General features: G+C 45.6%; 1 protein-coding gene across 2 annotated transcripts in view; it reads right to left on the reverse strand.

Moving 5' to 3' along the window:
- ATP9A (ATPase phospholipid transporting 9A (putative)) overlaps positions 1-21144 on the reverse strand; it is a 150849-nt gene that overhangs the window by 107838 nt on the left and 21867 nt on the right. For both annotated transcript variants that reach the window (XM_080685178.1, XM_080685177.1), the window contains exons 2-3: positions 10006-10150; positions 7597-7710 (exon numbers count right to left, since the gene is read on the reverse strand). In XM_080685178.1, the coding sequence (XP_080541304.1) occupies positions 7597-7710; positions 10006-10150 (259 nt within the window). The remainder of the gene's footprint in view (positions 1-7596; positions 7711-10005; positions 10151-21144) is intronic.

A 21144-nucleotide genomic window follows, 5' to 3' on the forward strand; every position in this document is an offset into this window, starting at 1 on the left:
ATATATGCACCCAATACAGGAGCACCCAAATACATAAAAAAAACTCCTGGAACATATCAAGGGTGAGATTGACAGCAATACAATCATAGTAGGAGACTTTAACACCCCACTATCACCATTGGACAAATCCTATAAACAAAAAATCAGCAAAGAAACATCAATCCTAAATGACTCACTAGACCAGATGGAATTAATTGACATCTTCAGAACATTTCACCCCAAAGCCACAGAATATACATTCTTCTCAAGTGCACATGGGTCATTTTCAAAGATAGACCATATGTTGGGACATAGGCAAAGTCTCTTCAAATTCAAGAAGATAGAAATCATATCAAGCATCTTCTCAGATCACAGTGGCATAAAACTGGAAATCAACTACAATAAAAACAACCCAAAGAAATCAAACACATAGAGACTAAACAGCATGCTATTAAACCATGACTGGGTTACCAGAGAGATCAAAGAAGGAAAAAAAAAACATCATGGCAACAAATGACAATGAAAACACTACAATCCAAAATCTATGGGACACAGCAAAAGCAGTCTTGATAGGGAAGTTCATAGCTCTACAAGCCTACTGCAAAAAACAAGAAACAATGGTAATAAATTACCTAACCCAACAACTCAAAGAGTTAGAAAAGGAGCAACAAGAAAAGCCCAGTGTAAGCAGAAGGAAGGAAATAATAAAGATCAGGGCAGAGATAAATGACATTGAGACCAAAGAAACAATAGAAAAGATCAACAAAACCAAGAGCTGGTTCTTTGAAAGGATAAACAAGATTGATGAACCTCTAGCCAGGCTCACCAAGAAGCAAAGAGAGAGGACCCAAATAAACAAAATCAGAAATGAAAGAGGTGAAATAACAACAGATCCCGCCGAAATACAAAGGATTGTTAAAAAATACTACGAACAACTCTATTCCAACAAACTGGACAACCTGGAGGAAATGGACATATTCCTAGAAAAATATAACCTTCCAAAACTTAATCAGAAAGAATCTAAACAGCTCAACATGCCAGTAACTATGGAAGAAATTGAAGCAGTCATCAAAGAGCTTCTGGCAAACAAAAGCCCGGGGCCAGACAGCTTCACAGGAGAGTTTTACCAAACATTCAAGGAAGAACTAAAACCTATCCTCCTCAGACTATTCCAAAAAATTCAAGAGGAAGGAACACTTCCAAGATCCTTCTATGAAGTCAGCATCACCCTAATACCAAAACCAGATAAAGACAACACAATGAAGGAGAATTACAGGCCAATATCCCTCATGAATGTAGATGCCAAAATCCTGAACAAAATTCTAGCAAATCAGATCCAGCAGTACATCAGAAAGATCATACACCATGACCAAGTAGGGTTTATCCCAGGAATGCAAGGATGGTACAATATCCGCAAATCAATAAACGTGATACATCACATAAACAAATTGAGAGATAAAAATCACATAGTCATATCAATTGATGCAGAAAAAGCATTTGACAAAATCCAACACCCTTTCTTGATAAAAACTCACAACAAGGTGGGAATAGAAGGATCATACCTCAACATAATAAAAGCCATAAATGATAAACCCACAGCTAACATCATACTCAATGGGCAAAAACTAAAACCATTTCCCCTAAGAACAGGAACAAGACAGGGATGCCCACTCTCACCACTCCTGTTTGACATAGTATTGGAAGTATTAGCCACTGCAATTAGACAAGAAGAAGAAATAAAAGGCATCCAAATTGGAAAAGAAGAAGTAAAGCTGTCCTTATTTGCAGATGACATGATATTGTATATAAAAAACCCGAAAGACTCCATCAAAAAACTAACAGACTTAATAAATGAATTCGGCAATGTAGCAGGATACAAAATTAACGCCAAGAAATCTATGGCATTTCTATACACCAACAGTGAACTTACAGAAAGAGAGACTAAAAAAGCAATCCCATTTTTCATCGCACCAAAAAAATTAAGATACTTAGGAATAAACCTAACCAAGGAGGTAAAAGACCTATATGCGGAAAACTACAGGACACTGAAAAAAGAGATAGAGGAAGATGTAAACAGATGGAAGAACATACCATGTTCATGGATTGGTAGAATCAACATCATTAAAATGTCCATACTACCCAAAGCAATCTATAGATTCAATGCACTCCTCATTAAAATACCAACGGCATATTTCACAGACCTAGAAGGAACTCTCCAAAAATTCATCTGGAATAAAAAAAGACCCTGAATAGCCACAGCAATCCTGAGAAAGAAGAATAAAGTAGGAGGGATCTCAATACCAGATTTCAAGCTGTATTACAAAGCCACTGTCCTCAAAACAGCCTGGTACTGGCACAAGAACAGACATATAGATCAATGGAATAGAATAGAGAATCCAGATATCGACCCAAACCAATATGCGCAATTAATATTTGACAAATGAGGCATGAGCATACAATGGAATCAAGACAGTCTCTTCAATAAATGGTGTTGGGAAAATTGGACAGATACATGCAAAAAAATGAAACTAGACCACCAACTTACACCATACACAAAAATAAACTCAAAATGGTTACAGGACTTAAATATAAGACGGGAAACCATAAAAATACTAGAGGAATCCACAGGCAGCAAAATCTCAGACATATGCTAAAAGAACTTTTTCACTGATACTGCCCCTAGGGCAATGGAAGCCAAAGAGAAAATAAACAAATGGGACTACATCAAAATAAAAAGCTTTTGCACAGCAAAAGAAACCATCAACAAAACAACAAGAAACCCCACTGTATGGGAGAACATATTTGCAAATGTTATCACTGATAAAGGTTTAATCTCCAACATCTACAGGCAGCTTATACAACTTAATAAAAGGAAGATAAATTATCCAATAAAAAAATGGGCAACGGACCTAAATAGAATCTTTTTGAAAGAAGACAGAAGGAAGGCCAAGAGACACATGAAAACATGCTCAAAGTCACTAATTATCCGAGAGATGCAAATCAAAACGACAATGCGATACCATCTCACACCTGTCAGAATGGCTATCCATCAACAAATCAACAAACGGTAATTGTTGGCGAGGATGCGGAGAAAAAGGAACCCTCATGCACTGCTGGTGGGAATGCAGACTGGTGCAGCCACTGTGGAGAAGAGTATGGAGTTTCCTCAAAAAACTGAAAATGTAACTCCCATTTGACCCAGTAATCCCACTCCTAGGAATATATCCTAAGAAACTAGAAACACCAATCAGAAAGGATATATGCACCCCTATGTTCATTGCAGCACAATTTACAATAGCTAAGATTTGGAAACAGCCTAAGTGCCCTTCAGCAGATGACTGGATCAGAAAACTATGGTACATCTACACAGTGGAATACTATGCTGCCATAAAAAAGAAGGAATTACTACCATTTGTAGGCACCTGGATGGAATTAGAGAACATTATGCTAAGTGAAATAAGCCAGTCAATGAAAGAAAAATACCACATGATCTCACTCATTTGGGGATAATGAAAAACATTATAAACTGATGAACAAAAATATAGATACAGAGGCAGTAAAGCATCAAACAGACTGTCAAATTACAGCGGTAAGGTTAGGGAGAGGTGGGGGAATTAAGAGATCAACTGAAGGACTTATATGCATGCATATAAGAGTAACCAACGGATGCAAAACATTGGGGGGTGAGGGCATGTATGGGAGTGGGGTGGGGGTGGGCAATGGCAAGATATGTACACATATAATACCTTAATAAAAAAAATTAAAAAAAAAAAAAGACAAACATCCCCTCTGGGTCCTGAACTATCCCGGGCACAGCTGGTGATACCAGGGGCCCTGATGCAGTCAGAAACCTTAGGATGGCCCGAGGCTGCCATTAGCCTGCCGGCTTCTAGCTATGGCCAGGTCCCAGGAAAACCAGGGAATCAGTAGCTTTCATTGAAAACCAGGTCTTCCGGCTTCTCCTGGAAAATCCCAGTGACATTTCAGCGAAGAGACAGGACTGGAAAGGGTGGGAGCCCGCCAGGTCACCCCATCCCCAACCACTCCCCCAGCCCTCTTGCCTCACCCCAGGTGTAATACAGATAAATATACACTAATCTTATCTAATAAAAGAGAAACATGAAAATTGACCATACCTTCGCTACACCTACAAGCCACACCCACCAGCCAATCAGGAATGAGTATGCAAATTAACCCAACAAATATGGCAGCGGCCACAGAGCTGGAGAGAGCAGGAGGCTTGGGTTGCCCCCAGCGATGGAGGAAGCCAAGCTTTCCGCCCACCCTGGCCTGCCCTGGCCTCCGCTCAAGGCTACAAAGTTTCCATTATAGAAGATAAATAAATCCTAGATACTTACTTCCAGCCGGCCCTGGCCTCCGCTCAAGGAGGCGCTGAAAAAAAAAAAAAGAAAAAGAAAAAAAGGATGGGCTGGGACCTTGGGTCACCAGGGGGTGATCAGGCCAGGATGGAATGGCAGGGGCCATTGGGGGTAGGCAGACCAGCAGGGGGGCCAGTTGGGGGTGAGCAGGCCATCAGTGGGGGTCAGTTGGAGGTGATCAGGAAAGCGGGGTGAGCAGGCCAGCAAGGGGGAAGTTGGGTGTGAGCAGGCCAGTGGGGAGGGAGGGTGGAGGTGAGCAGGCCAGCAGTGGGGGCAGTTGGGGGTGAGCAGGCTGGCATGGGGGGCAGTTGGGGGTGATCTGGCTGGTGGGGGGGGCATTTGGGGGCGAGCAGGCCGGCAGGCAGAGTGGTTAGGGGTAATCAGGCAGGCAGGCAGGCAGGCAGGTGAGCGGCTGGAGCCAGCAGTCCCAGATTGTGAGAGGGATGTCCGACTGCTGGTTTAGGCCACACAACATGCTGCAAAGACTCTCCCTATACACACAGCCTCACATGCAGCCCAAAGCCCTTCTGACATCCCAAGATCGTTCCTCGGAAAAAGGGAGGGAGCTCTGTCTCTCTGAGACTGAAACCCTTCACATCCTAGACAGCCGTGGGCAAACTACGGCCCGCGGGCCAGATCCGGCTGTTCTATCCGGTTCTCTTGCTCTCCCCTCCACTCCTTTACTTTGAATTTATATTAGTTCACACAAACACTCCATCCATGCTTTTGTTCCGGCCCTCTGGTCCAGTTTAAGAACCCATTGTGGCCCTCGAGTCAAAAAGTTTGCCCACCCCTGTGGACCTAGCACGACCTCAAGCGACTTCCCGAGTCTCCTTAGCCCCTCGAATTCACCCTTATCAAGCGAGGAATCCTTTTCCCTAGTAGCACGCTTTGCCTCCAGTCCACAGGATCCTCAATGACTGCCTTTGGAAGAATTCAACAGAGCTGATCTTATTTCCCACCAACTTTCTCAGGCATGTGAATTCCTGTATAAATCCATCCCCCACCCTTAGTCGTATCTACATGAATCTGGTTAAGAGAATGAAAAGCTCATTCCCAATGTGGCTGAAGTCCCCTCCCCACCATAGATGCCAAGATAAGGTAAACAAGGTAGTAGGGGTGTGAACAGATCTGTACCCCAAGAACCTTTCGGATGATGGGCTTATACCACAGGCTGGGCAGACGGATACCGTGAGGAACGAGGACACATGCCAGGTCAGATATCACGCTTGAGATGCAAGAGGCAGGGCAGAGGGGGAGACACACAGCTACCTATCTTCGTGCGCACTTGGGATCCCAATTTACAAGACATATGCATTTACATAATATATAGAATTTACTACACTGTATGTTAGAGCGTGTATAAAACACAGGCACATGTGAGAGACGAAAAGAAAATTGACCAGAAACATAAATGGGGTTATCTTGGGGGTGGCCGCACAGGGGCATTTGTGTGGGGTTTTTTTCCCCCCAGTTGTTCTTCAAATTTTTTTCCAATAATAAAGAGTCTCTTTGTCATTGAAAAAGGGAAAAGAAAAATGAACAGAAGCCCCTTGGGAGGCAGTAGAGAGCAGCACATCTGGGTTTGCAAAGAAACCAATACACAGACTTGAGAGGTAGGGTCTGGAGCATTCCACAGCCCAGTGGGGTGCTCTGAGCACAAAGCCACCCACTGGAGGTCCTAAGGAACTCCTACAACGTTTAGCAGAGCACCGGGCGGAGTGTGTCCAATTCACACAGTGCTTTAACGTTTTTTTAAAGAGTTGTCAATGTTCAAAAAACAAGAGATGCTGAAGTTTAGAAAGAAACATTACTCAGAACTGTGTATCTCTTTCTTAAATTTTCTTTATTTATTAATTTTTAGAGAGAGAAAGAGGAAGGGAGAGAGAAAGAAACATACATTTGTGGTTCCACTTATTTATGCATTCATTGGTTGTTTCTTTTATGTGGAACAACAAATCCAAGTTCCTCTCTCTCTCTCCTTTCCACTCTCTCTCTATCAATTTTAAAACAAATCTTCTTCCAATTAAAAATGTAGCCCTAGCTGGTTTGGCTCAATTTGGATAGAGCATCAGCCTGTAGACTGAAGCGTCCTGAGTTTGATTCCAGTCAAGGGCACATGCCCAGGTTGTGGGCTTGATCACCAGTAGGGGGCGTGCAGGAAGCAGCCAATCAATGATTCTCTCTCATCATTGATGTTTCTATCTCTCTCTCTCCCTCTCCCTTCCTGTCTGAAATCAATAAAAATATATTTTTAAAAAATGTAACCATGTTTGTGAAAAGAAGATCTAAGTGTTCCCCCCCAAGTCCAGCTGAGAGAAAAACAGGCAGCAATCACACTTCATAATGTCTCTGGAGAAAAAGACGTCAGCTCTGCCGGCTCCAATGCCCATCATGCTGAGCTCCTTTCTGTTCTCCAAGTCCTCTGAGCGCCTGTCTACCACAGGGCCTTTGCATGGCTGCCATCTCCCTGGAGTCCTCTCACCCTCCTATTCTCCTTCCCATCACCTCCTCAAGAGGCCTTTCATGGCCACCCTGGCTAGGCTGCCCCTCCACAACCCCCACCTTCATCCATTCAACAAGTACTCTAGGAGCCTGGGATACCCCGCCTGTCCTATGACCTTATTCTGTTACCCTCACAGAACTTCCCACAATTTGAAACGACTTTATTAATCTGTTTATTGTCTATCCTCTGAAAATCAACTCCATGAAGGCAAGAATTTATATGTTCTGTTCATCACTGCACCCCCAGCATCCAGCACAGTGCCTGGCACATAGTAGGTGCTCAATTACCATTTGCCAAAGGAAAGAAAGAACGAAAAGCAGGCAAGGGAAGGAATGGAGGGGCATTCTGGTCAGTTCTCTCACATTCGTACACACGAAAGCACAGAATCTGTTACTTTTTTAAACCTTCCCACTAAATAGTATACACAGAGGATACACACAAAGACGGGAAAGTGGTCTCCCTCATTTGCCCCTCTGTTTGCTGAGACAGTGAATGACGGATGAACAGAGTGACAGAAGAAAGGAATGGTACAGAACTTACTATCATGTGACCCTGCTGATGTAGGAAATGGAGCTGCAACCTTAAAATCTTGGGGGTGCCCAATGTGTTAGCCTGAGGGTGCCCTCTCCCTTAAAGGGCTACTCTCCCATTCCACAAGCTAGAGTGAGAGAGACACGGAGCTGTCTGTCCCCAACCTCTGCGGTCACTGAGCAAACTGAGTATGGTACTCACCAGGGGGACCCAGTAGGTGTAGAGCGCACCCAGTCTCATTTCAGGCACAAACTGGGAGCAGGCAAGGAGTAAGAAATAGAGGTTGAAAAAGTACTTGAACTGGTTAAACAGCACCTGGAATGTGGAGAGAAGAGAGAGGAGACATTCAAGGCTTATCTGATAGGATTGGGCAGGGTGAGTGGGAGGTGAATAATGTTTTAAAACTTTCCTACAGCCCTGGCGGTGGCTCAGTTGGTTGAAGCGTCATCCCGTACAACAAAAGGTTTCAGGTTCGAGCCCCAGTCAGGACACATACCTGGGTTGCAAGTTCAATCCCCAGTTAGGGCAGACAGATCAATGTTTCTCTCTCACATCAATGATTCTCTTTCTCTTTCTCTCTCTCTCTCTCTCTCTCTCTCTCTCTCTCTCTCTCTCTCTCTCCCCCTTCCTCCCCGCTCCTCTCTGTCTAAATCAATTTTTAAAAAAACATGTCCTTAGGTAAAGATTAAGAAAGAAAACTTACAACAAAAGAACACAACATGATACCTTTCCCATAAAGTTTAAATAGTTCTCTGTGTAATAATAAAAAAAATAAGTAAAAATGAAAATAGCAATACATGTGGAAATTGTAAACACCAAATTCAAGACCATGGTTACCTCTGGGGCGGGGAGGGCACGCTGAGGGCTTCAACTGTGTCTGCTCTGTTTTATTTCTTAAACCATCTATGTTGTAAGTATAGCTAAGCTCCTCAACATGTTGTTTTTAAGAGTAAGTATTAGTGGGAAATGCTTATGCTGTAAACTTGATCAAAAAAGAAGGATATTTAAAAAGATTTTTTTTTAAGTTTAAAGTAAGATAAATTGTCATTTCCATGATTTGATCGCAATGCCATAAAATACATCCAGAAGAACCCCATCCCGGGTGGCGGTGGGTTCTGGCGGCTTTGACTGCTCCCAGGTACCCTGGCAGAAAGACTGATACCACACGACTCGGCCGATGGGCAATAAATGAAAATGAGGAGTCTCTCGCAGCTGGCGTAGCTCAGTGGATGAGTGTTGACCTATGAACCAAGAGGTCACAGTTCGATTCCCGGGCAGGGTATATACCCAGGTTGCGGGCTCGATCCCCAGTGTCAGGCATGCAGGAGGCAGCCAGCCAATGATTCTCTCTCATCTTTGATGTTTCTATCTCTCTCTCCCTCTCCCTTCCTCTCTGAAATCAATAAAAATATATTTAAAAAAAAAAAAAAAAGAAAATGATGAGTCTCTCCGAGGCTAAGGCGGTTAAGAGCCATTGCTCCGCCACCACTCAGGGACACCAGTGGCCAGAATTCCAGAAGGCGTAGCTCCCAGAGGGAAGAGAGTGGCCACATCTGTATCATCATAATTCCCAGGAACAAGAAATAAACTTTTTCTTGACTTAACTTACTGAGATTTGAGGGAAGGGGTGAGGAGGGCTGAGACAGTGAGCAATGAATGTAGTCAAAATCACCCTTAAAAAATCATTCAAGGCGCGTGCAGGGTGGAAGGGGTCAATGGGGGAGGAAGGGGACATCTGTAATACTTTCAACAATACAGATAATTTTTAAAAAGAAAAATTGAAACTATACAATTAAAAAATTAAGAAGGTAGCAACTGTAGACTACCAAGAAAAGGTAACGGGATTCCATCGTTAGCCTATTCAGAGGTAAAACAGCCTTGTGAATAAAGGTATAAACTCTGGTTAAAAGAAAAAAAGCATTCGAAGGGGCCTTAAGCTACAGTATAATGTATGTGTGTTTCCCTATTATCTCGCAATAAATCGAAGTTAGTAACGTTTTTTCCTTTCCGGCATTGGAACTGGTTGCCGCTGTGGCTTCTAAAGTCCATCAGTGCCTGGAGGCCACGGTGGATGAAAATTGGCGCTTAATTTATGTGCGTTGGGGGAAGGTTGGAGGAGTCCATGTCCATATTTGTATAAGTTAATGGGAAGTGCTATGACTGCAGAGTCACACACCAAGCAAACCAGAAAGTCATTAGCAAAAATGTTAGCAGAGCAAAAGATGTTAAGAGAAATTCTTTGGGTGAAAGGATTAAAATGCACCTTTTTTAATATATATATATACTCTTATCCCCCAACTTTCCTACAGCTAAATATGTGTTTCGTGATGATGGGGGGAAATTTAAGCACTGCGGTTTTCCAGTGTTCTGGTTATAATGCTAGGTCCCCGTAATATCTTTTTCTCTCTTCGCACAACACACTCAATAGATGTGAAGCTGATCTAACTGATCAGGTGGTCTCACAGCCGTACAGACAGAGAGCAGCCACGCCAGTGGTTAAGGGGGTGTGTTCACAAAATCTGCCACGGGGCCCTCAGTCTTCTAAGACTGCACCACTGCATACATTTGGTGTGGGAAGAACAAACGGGTGTGGTCCTTGCCCATACGTACCCCAGGAAGAAAGGTGAAGAAGTTGTACTTCTGATTGTTGATGACATTTCGGGGGTACCTCTGATCCCTCTTCTCGGGGTGCCCCAGCCAGACCGTGCGGGGCCTGGGCTCTCCCCCACCGCAGCATCTCAGCCACTCACAGCACCTGCGGGAAAGACATGCCCACAGCATCAAGGCCACGCCCTTCTCAGCATGTTTTTCTCAAAAGCTTCGGCACTGGGGCACACGTGGGGCTGCATCCTTGGGGGAGATGGGAAACAGAACTGGGGCTCCTAGAAGCTGGGGTCGCAGTCAAAGATGCTTTGCCCCCCAGCCCAAATTATTTATTTCAAAAAATAGAATTCATCTGTCCACTGGCCAGACTGTTAGTACTTTTACATTTTACAGATGAGAGAAGAAAGCCCAGGAGAGTGAGTGCAGCCCCCAGGTTTGAGGAGATGTGCGAAACAGCCGGGTCTGGCTCTGAACTATGTCCATCTCGTCCAACAGCCCTGCTATTCAGGGTGCTGCTTGCACCACGATCACTATGGAAAGGGGAAGGGGAAGAGTTTACCTTCCCCAGCGCTCCCTTCAGCGATACAGAAAGACGGAGACTCACCCAGCGTGACCTGGACATGGGCCAGCGGACAGGCTGGAGGCGGACTGGCCTGGAGAGCCACCCCACCTGGCCATCCAGATCACCCACGCACAAGCTAAGGGAACGCCTGGGAACATGGCCAGCTCTGGCAAAACAAAGCCACTCTGAGACACCCCCCAAAAGGCAGTTTGTCTTTCAGGAGAGCTACAAGCCCTCGTGAGCACTGCAACAGAAACACCCCACGGCCACCTTGCAGCCCCCAACACACAGGCTGGCGGGAGGAACCCAGCCCTGCCAGCCCCAGGAGACATCCAGCAGAAGTGAAACCAGACAGACAAGACTCACATCATTACTTGTCATGGAGGAACTCCTTCTCCACTCGTCCTGCCGGCCAAGCAGGCCCAGGTCAGATGCTGGAGTCCAAGGCTAAGCAAATACAGTCCCTGGCATCAGGACCCCAAAGGTTAGCAAGCCAGCAAGTTGCCTGCTCGGATGTTCAAAATTTCCACGCTGAAACACGATGCTGCTTCTTAAAAATAGCATCCTCGTTCCAGTAAACTGCTGCCCGGGGGCAGTGTGGCTCTGATGAGGACGCTTCACTCCTAGCAACTCATCCGTGTTGGCGCCCCTCTAAGTTGTCCAACGGCCAGACACACACAGAAGCCTCAAGGAGTCCAACCCATTCCTGCTCTTGGGTGTGACTTACCCATGTTGGCCATCTGTGGGCACTCTAAGTGTTGAATGAATGAGGGAGGGGCGGAGGGATGGAGGGTTGGTTCATTTGATAGGAAGCACACCTTACCATTTGCAGAACCGGAAATTCTCTCCCCATCCTACAATAACCCTATAATGATAGATCCCACCACTGTCTGTTTGTACTGAAAGCTAAAGAATGAATTTGCTAGTAAGGGACTCACATACAGTCGGGCTGGCTGTTTACAGAAGTTTTGTCTGTTATGTTTTAGCAGAAGATTCGGCACAGCAAGCTGCCGGGTTCAACTGCTCGTTACTTCACTGGCAAGTGCGTGCACGTGCCCAAAGCAGCAGGAGACTGAGTGTGGCCTGCACTGAGGAGGCAAAAGCCTGGAAATGAACCTGACCGGTCATCAAACCTGGCTGTTTAAATGAACAGGGAACGTCCACAAAACGGAATCCCCAACAATCTTTGAAGACTGAGAGAGAGCGGCATGGGCCGGGTGGCCCTACTGAGAGATATGCTAAATTGAAAAGCCAGGAGCCCCGGCCTGTGTGACTCAGTTGGTTGAATGTTGTCTCATGCACCGAAAGGTTGCTGGTTCGATTCCGGTCAGGGCACAAGCCTGGGTTTCGGACTCCATCCCCTTTAGGGGGCAGGCAGGAGGCAGCTCTCCCTTCCTCTCTCTAAAATAAAAGAAAACAACACATGTTTAAAAAAAAAAAAAAAAGGAAGGAGCTGAGAGGTATGTAGATACAGACTTTGGCAGAAAATCTCCTTGATAGCCTGTCCTGGGCTCTCTGTCTTAGGAACCAATGAATTCATTTTGTTTTATTTTACTTTGCTCAAGCCAAATTTGGTTGGGCATCTGTTAACCACTACACCAAACCTCCCATCTGACGGTCCTGTCTGCCACATGGCCAGGCCCTCCTTAAAGATGTATCCCCATTGGATTTCCATGTCTGAGATCCTAAGCTTCTAAAGAGTTCCCGCTAGGCGACCATGTGGAGAAAAGGGAACCCTAGTACACTGCTGGTGGGAATGCAGACTGGTGCATCCATTATGGAGTTTCACTAAAGGAGTATGGAGTTTCCTCAAATAATTAAATATGGAACTGCCATTTGATCCAGTGATCCCACTTTTAGGAATATATCTTAAGAAACCTGACGCACTGCCAAAACTGGTTTGGCTCAGTGGATAGAGCGTCAGCCTGTGGACTGAAGGGTCCTAGGTTCGATTCCGGTCAAGGGCACGTAACTTGGTTGCAGGCACATCCCCAGTGGGGGGTGTGCAAGAGGCAGCTGATCGATGTTTCTAACTCTATATCCCTCTTCCTTCCTCTCTGTAAAAAATCAATAAAATATATTTAAAAAAAAAAAAAAAAGAAACCTGATGCACCAATCAGAAAGAATATATGCATCCCTATGTTCATAGCAGCACAATTTACAATAGCTAAGATCTGGAAACAGCCCAAGTGCCCATCGGTAGATAAAAAAGTAAATGGTACATTTATGAATAAAAAAGGTGTGGTACATTTATACCATGAAATACTATGCAGCAGTGAAAAAGAAGAATCTCTTACCCTTTGAGACAGCATGGAGGGACCTGGAGAGTATCATGCTGAGTGAAATAAGTCAGTCAGAGAAAGACAAGTATCACATGATCGTACCCATATGTGGAATCTAAGTAACAAGATAAAACTGATGAACGGAGTGGATCCAGAGACATGGAAGCATGGAATCTCAGAGGGAAGGTCTGGGTGGGTGGGAAGTGATCAACCAAAGAACTTGTATACATATATGCATAACCCATGGACACAGACCATCAGGTGGTGAAGGCCTGGGGCAGGGGGCAGGGTGTAGGGGGCAGAGGGTGGGGACGGGCTAGAAGGGGTCAATGGGGGGGAAAGGGGACATATGTCATACTTTCAACAATAAAGATTTTTTTAAAAAAGGAGAGTTCCAGCTATGCCTTAAAGCCTGGGTCCTGCCATCCTGACCTCTCCATTCTCCTGACCTCTTCGGAGCTGTGCTGTCCAACACGGGGGCTGCTAGCACACGTGGCTGCTTATCCTTTACATTAACTGAAGTAAGAGAACTAAGAGGACTCAGTTCCCCATTCTCCACAGCCACATTTCAGGCTCCAGAGCCTGCTGGCCAGTGCTGTGGCCTGGACTGTGCAGACACAGAGCATTCTAGCAGGACAGGAAGTTCTCCTGGACAGCGATGCTTTCTCTCTCCCCTTCCAAGACACCGCCCCACCTGACTTTTTTATTTTTTATTTTTACAAAGGGAGGAAAGTGGGGAGAGAAAAACATAGATGTGAGAGAGAAACATCGATCGGCTGCCTCTCAAACGCGCCCCAGCCAGAGATCAAACCCACAACCTAGGTATGTGTTCTGACTGAGAATCAAACCTGCGGTCCGTGGGACGATGCTCCAACCAACTGAGCCACACCGGCCAGGGCGTCCGCCTGACTACTGAACCGATGTCAATGCCAAAGAAGACAGACGAGGGCACTGAAGGAAATTTCCTACGCAGTTTCCCAAACTTTAGCCATTTTCATACAAGGGATTTCTGCGACATCCAGCTACCTCTACTTTCTAAACTCAAGCTTTGGCCTAAACCTGCACACCTTACATCAGTGATTCTCAACCAGGGGTGGAGGTTAGCCACTGGTAGGTAGTAGGCAGAGGAGGCCAGGATGCTGCTCAACGTCCTCCAATGTACAGGACGCCAGGGCAGGAACTCCATTTACATAAATGTATTTTAAAAGGTAACTTCACACCACTATCATAAATGGAAAACCAGCATCACGCTTTGTCAGACCAAGAAGGCAAATACCAAAATCAATGCAATGATCAACGCAGTAAGAAGCTAACAAGTCCCGCTGGGTTCCCCCTGGCCACAGTGGCTATGCCTGAAGCGGCGGACCAGCCTGCTGGCTGCTTCTCCTCCCTGTAGCGCGGAGACACGAGCAAGGGTCTGCTGTGAAAAAGGGGGCCCTGCCAGGGTGAGCAATATTGACGGATAACTGAAAAGGAAGTGGGTGTCTTGCTGCATGTCTCAATGTGATTTAGCTCCTGTCCCTGAATTACTCTGACTTATCACTGCAGCGTCTAGAAACGTATCTTGGGAACTAATGTCCTGCAGTAGAAGCCTTGGGCGTGGTGGCAAATTTACAAGTGACCAAGTTTCCCTCGACCTGTCCAAACAGAAGAGGTGGTAGCAAGGCTCCTTCTCAACTTCTGGATTTATCACCTGCAAGTCTCTTCCCCTCCTGGCCCCTGCCAGACCCCGGCTATCTAGTGGGTGGATGTCAGGGCCCTCCCGCTCCAAGGTCTGGGAGGAAGGCGCCCAGAGCTATGTTGTGACAGCTGTCACCTGGTGTCGTGGACTGCTACTGCTATTTCCTAATACCAAACGGAGCTGTCTGTCACATGCCAGGGCAAAGCAACTCCCACCCCACATCCCAGGCAGGCTGGGGAGACGGGCTGCACGTAGAATCCCTAAGAGGGAGAAATTAATGGAGAGGCTGAAAAAGCAGTGACAGGTGAGAGCCACTGTTTCAACACAGCAGGACCACGGGGACAGCGTTAGGAACACGCTTTGCAGCCAGAGGGACTGGGTGTACATCCCAGCCCTGCTCTACACCGGCTGTGTGCCTTCCAGCTACTCATCTGTGACCCCACTTTTCCTCCCTGTAAAAAGATAAGACCTGCCTTGCTGAATTACTAGGCGGATAAAGATTTTATACAGAAAAGGGATAGGACAGGACCTAGCACATAACAGGCATTCAATTAATAGTAGATATTGAGCCCTGGCCAGGTAGCTCAGTTGGTTGGAGCATCGGCCCAATATTGCCAAGGTTGCAGGTTGGATCCCTGGTCAGGGCACATACAAGAATCAACCAATGAATGCATCAGTAAGTGGAACAACAAATCAATGTGTTTCTCTCTCTCTCTCTCTCTTTTCCTTTCTCTAAAATCAATCAATAAATAATATATTTTTAAAACAGTAGATATTACTTCTTGAGTTATTTTTCTAGATTTTAAAAAAAACATGAAACAATTTTCTCACCTGTTGATATCAACAGATATTCAACTAGGTTAACATGTAAGGCTTGGCCCGGCTAGCATGGCTCAGTGGTTGAGCACTGACCTATGAACCAGGAGGTCACCGTTCAATTCCCGGTCAGGGCTCATGCCCAGGTTGCGGACTCAATCCCCAGTGTGGGGCATGCAGGAGGTAGCCGATCAATGATTCTCTCTCATCATTGATGTTTCTATCTCTCTCTTCCCTTCCCTTCCTCTGAAATCAATAAAAATATAATAAAGTTAAATTTAAAAGACGCAAGGCTAGAGATAACTTGGTCTGCAATGCTTTCTAGCTTAGACCATTTAAACAAAGAAAAGCCAAAGTAGATTTTTCTTATAAAATGACTCTAGAACAAACACAGGTTATGACTGCTGGTGTGCAGTGGTTTCATACGGCTGGGCAAAGCAAGGGAAAGGCCAATATTACAGGGCGAAGTGCCAAGCCAACTGTGTTTCTGGAAAGGTGACTACTGCAACGAGGAGTTGGCCTCGGAAGCAAGGACCACGCCTGCTCTCGGTGCCGGCAATCGGCACCCACTCAGTAAATATTTGCTGAGCTGCTGCATGACGCACCAACCTTGCCGGAAGCCAGGGTCCAGGAAGTGATCATTTCAATGTTGACACTGGGAAGACCCAGGAAGAAAAACTGAGCGCAATGTGGAAAAAATAGTCTACAGCATTGGGGGGGGGGTGGTTAATATTCCTCCCCTCCCCCTCCCTCCCTGCCCCGCCCGAGGATAAATTCTGACCCCCAGGGACAGTTGGCAACGTCTAGAGGGCTGTTTGGTTGTCCCAAATGCAGGTGCAGGAAAGGGAGGTACTACTGGCATCTAGTGGATGGAGGCCAGGGATGCTGCGAAACATCCTCCAACGCATAGGACAGCCCACACAGAGGATGATCCAAACCCAAATGTCAATCACCCTGATTTGAGAACCTGGTCCAGAGTAGCATCCTCCACACATGTCTGCAATAATGGAAATGTTCTATATCTGCCTTGTCAGAGAGCAGCCACTTAGCAACATGTGACTACTGAGTACTCAAAATGTACAATTTAAATGTTATTCCATCAATTTAAATAGCCACATAAACTAGTGCTTACCACATTGGACTGCAGTTCTAGAAGGATGTAACCCAAATTGCTAAGCACCAGTGCCTGGAAGGGAGAAGAGAAGGATGCTGGAAAAAGAGGAAGGGAGATACAAAGCCAAACTTACTTCTTTGTTCTATAATCATCTAAGCCAGTGGTTCTCAACCTTTCTAATGCCGCGACCCTTTAATACAGTTCCTCATGTTGTGGTGACCCCCAACCATAAAATTATTTTCGATGCTACTTCATAACTGTAATTTTGCTACTGTTATGAATCGTAATGTAAATATCTGTGCTTTCCGATGGTCTTAGGCGACCCTGCTAGTGGTTCTCAACCTGTGGGTCGTGACCTCTGCTGTAGAGCCTAATACCATCGGAAAACACAGATATTTATATTACGATTCTAACAGTAGCAAAATTACAGTTATGAAGTAGCATCGAAAATAATTTTATGGTTGGGGGTCACCACAACATGAGGAACTGTATTAAAGGGTCGCGGCATTAGAAAGGTTGAGAACCACTGATCTAAGTGCTAGGTGTGGGTTATTTAAGCAGGAGAATGCAAAATCTCAAGTTAGAAAGAATGCAAAGGAGGAAGCTAGTTCACTGATGTCTAACCATATCTCTGGCCACAGGATGCTACTGGCTAGAGGAGAAATGGGACTATATCAATGAAAAAAAGTCAAGGTGGCGATTTCTCTTTATTTTTTTAAATATATTTTATTGATTTTTTAGAGAGGAAGGGAGAGGGATAGAGAGTTAGAAACATCAATGAGAGAGAAACATCAATCAGGTGCCTCCTGCACACCTCCTACTGGGGATGTGCCCGCAACCAAGGTACATGCCCTTGACTGGAATCGAACCTGACCTTTCAGTCGCAGGCCGACGCCCTATCCACTGAGCCAAACAGGTTAGGGCAGCCGTGGGCAAACTACGGCCCGCGGGCCGGATCCGGCCCGTTCGGCTGTTCTATCCGGCCCGCGGAGCCGAAAGAGCGGAGGGTTCTCTTGCTCTCCCCTCCGCTCCTTTACTTTGAATTTATATTAGTTCACACAAACACTCCATCCATGCTTTTGTTCCGGCCCTCCGGTCCAGTTTAAGAACCCATTGTGGCCCTCGAGTCAAAAAGTTTGCCCACCCCTGGGTTAGGGCATCTTTAAATGGAGAGCTCAGATCTTCTGACCTAGCACGTCCACCTGGAGGGATGTATCCTACGCAACTACAGGGACTGGTAAACAACAGGAAATGCACAAGGATGCTTACAGCAGCACTGCGAGAGAGCAAAACCTGGAAAGGCCCAGATGCCCATTATGGAGGGATGCCCTGCACACTGAACCTGTGGCAATAAAAGAATGAGGTCACACACTGACAGGTCCAGATCCAAGTGATGAAGTGGCGGGGAGAAAACATAAAGCTAAAGATACACAATTTATTATGCTACTAGTGGCCCAGTGCACGAATTCATGTACATTGAAAGGAAATTAATTAGAAGAAATATTTTAATATCGCTATTCGCCCTTTCTCTATAATAGAAGTGTCAACCAAATTCACGATCAACAATGACAGATGGAAACACACACATGCGACTGGCACCAGCAAGAGCTTTATAGGTATCGCGCATGTGTGAGTCAACTTAGCCATATACATGTGTGTGTGTGTGTGTGTGTGTGTGTGTGTGTATATGTATATGTGTGTGTGTGTGTGTATATATATATATATATATATATATATATATATAGAATAAACTTGCTTAATTAGACTGCTTTCTGATTTACCTAAACTTTTTCCAGCCCTGTGAAGCACCCCAACTTCTCTTTCAGGTAATTGTCAGCAACACAGCAGTAAATATCAACACAAAGCAGATTATCATTGTAGATCACACAGGGAGAACAAAGGGTACAATATTTAACTGCAGCAGTGTTTGACTATATTCTGTGCAGTGAGAAAACCTGAAGTCATTTTCAAGGTCCACCATTTCTTACTTCTTTTCAATCAGGTCAAGTTTCTAAGGTTTCTAAATCTCCGTTTTCCAGCTAATGAAAAGAAAATAGGATTCCACCTAGTCTCCTATCTACCTACTCCAGGACTTCTGTGAGGATCAAATGAGATGAGGCACGGGAAAATGCTTCATAGACATTTGGTTAAAGGGTGAAATGCTTCCACCTGGCTATAAAGCAAGTCGTGTTCCTGGGCTGAAGAAACTGCAAGGAGGCTAGTCATTGCTAAGGAGAGGAAGCCGGGCATTGCTACATGATGTCATCACCCGGACGGAGGGAAGGACACTTAGCATATTAGCCTTTTATATAGAGAGATATTTTAATTAAAAGTACACGCTAATATACCTATGCCTGGGGAAAATACTGGGAAGCAAATACACACACCTAGGTGGTTATCTCTGGTTCTCCTGGGAGAAGGGGGCAGGCATGGATGGTGGGAACTGTCCCCCTTCCCTACTTCTCCTGCCTTATGTCTCTCCCTATTGATCTCTTTCTGCCCAGCAGTGCACCAAGACTCACAGGGCACCCCACCCCACTATGACTCAATAATTACGGGCTAAAGTCCAAGCCTTTGACCTTTGCATCCCAGGTCCTCCATAAGCAAGCCACCAACTGAGCTAAGGCAGGTGAGCTCCGAATGCTGGTGCCCAGTCCTTCCCTCTCTAGTCCCAACCCCTCTGCAAGGCTCATTCACAACGGACTTCCTGCGGCAAGCCCCCATCTACTTACCCTTCAAAACCCAACTCTGAGTTCTTCACAAAGAGAAGAGGAAGCAGCTCTGAGCACCCCTACACTGTACTTGGTTTCTCTCTAGACAAGGACTGGCAAGCTGACAGGTACAGAAGCCTAGCAAGCAACATGAAAGAATAAATGAAAATCCACACTGGGCCTGGTGGGATGGGGCACACTGTGGGAAGGACGTGGCCGCCCCCAGCTCCTGCCAGGATATGTTCCTACACAAGCCCAGCACGACAGACCATCTGATTCTTCAAGACAGAGACGAAACACAAACTTGGATGTGCAAACACTCATTTTTTGGCAACTGGTGCAATTTTTAAATTTAATGCAAAGCAAAACCCATACTGAGATATCATTTTTTATTTAGCACGATGACCAAGATCAAAAAGCATACCCTGTGCTGGTCAGGCCGGCCAAGCAGATACTTTCATAGCTGGGAGGGGTCTAATAGGATTGCCTTGAGGAAGGGCAACCTGGTGATAACATCAGAATCACAAATGCACATTCACTCTGACTTGGTAAGTCCTATTCAAGATATTCCCATATGAGGGTGTGGGGTGAAGGGGGTCAAGGGGAAAAAAGTGGGGGGGAAATCTGTAATACTTTTAACAATAAAGATAAATTTTTTAAAAATACATGGGCTTTTCTTTTTTATTTCAGAGAGGGAGAGAGAGATAGAAACATCAATGATGATAGAGAATCACTGATCGCTGCCTCCTGCATGCCCCCCACTGGGGATAGAGCCCACAGCCCGGGCATGTACCCCCGACTGGAATTGAACCTGGGACCTTCAGTCCACAGGCTGGCGCTCTATCCACTGAGCCAAACCAGCGAGGCCACATGGGCTTTTTTATAAATGCTTTCAGTCTTTAGAATGACCTTCTCAAATGGATGCGTGGTTGCCTCAGGAGGGGCACGGGTAGCTAAATGGAGGGGGAGGGATGGCAACTGAGTCTGCAATGTGCACACTTCTGTACCTTTTAAACACTGAACTATGTGACTCTGTGCTGATCAGCTTTTAAATTTAGAAACAAAACCCCCTACCCTGCGGCCCAAACAGCACACAGCACTCAGTGCGCAGCCTCACTCCAGCCGTGAGCTCGCAGGTCAGGCCTGCTTTACAGAAGGTGCTCCTTCACGCTGGGAGGGCTGATGACTCTCTCCCAGGCCCCAGGCACCCAGCACTCGTGGACCTTCTGCCTTACCTCATGCATTTACAGTTGACCTAGGTCACTGGCTCATGGTTCTGAGACAGGTCTGGTGCCACAGCACCCAGCCAGCACCAGCAGCCCCCAAACTGCCAGAGAATGGAATTAAATGATTCCTCAGACACCAAACCAATAAGCAAGAACATTTCTAAAGCACTCAGTGTGGTCCTGGTGCTGTGGTGAAATTCTCAGTGTGAGTGACTTCCCTTAATGCCCACAGTAGTCCTACATGCGCCCTGGCCGATTTTGCTCAATGGTTAGAGCATGGACCGAAGGGTCTCAGGTTCAATTCCCAGGCAAAGGCACATACCTCAGTTGCAACCTCGATCCCTGGCCTGGGTCATGTGGGAAGCAACCAATTGATGTTTCTCTCTCTCTCCCTTCCTTCCTCCCTTCCACCCTCTAAATATCAATGGAAAAATATCCTCAGGTGAGGATTTTTAAAAAAATGGTCTGCTCAGCTTGTGTGGCTCAGTGGTTGAGCATCGACCTATGAACCAGGAGGTCAGGGTTTGATTCCCGGTCAGGACACATGCCTGGCTTGCAGGCTCAATCCCCAGTGTGGGGCATGCAGGAGGCAGCCGGTCAATGATTCTCTCTCATCATTTCATCATTCATTAAAATATATATATATATATATATATATATATATATATATATATATATATTTTTTTTTTTTTTTTTTTTTTTTAAGGAATGCTTTGTTTTAAAAAAAAAAAAATGGTCCTACAGGCGGTGCTC

This window comes from Plecotus auritus, assembly GCF_963455305.1.
Source record: "Plecotus auritus genome assembly, chromosome: 8".
NCBI lineage: Eukaryota > Metazoa > Chordata > Mammalia > Chiroptera > Vespertilionidae > Plecotus > Plecotus auritus.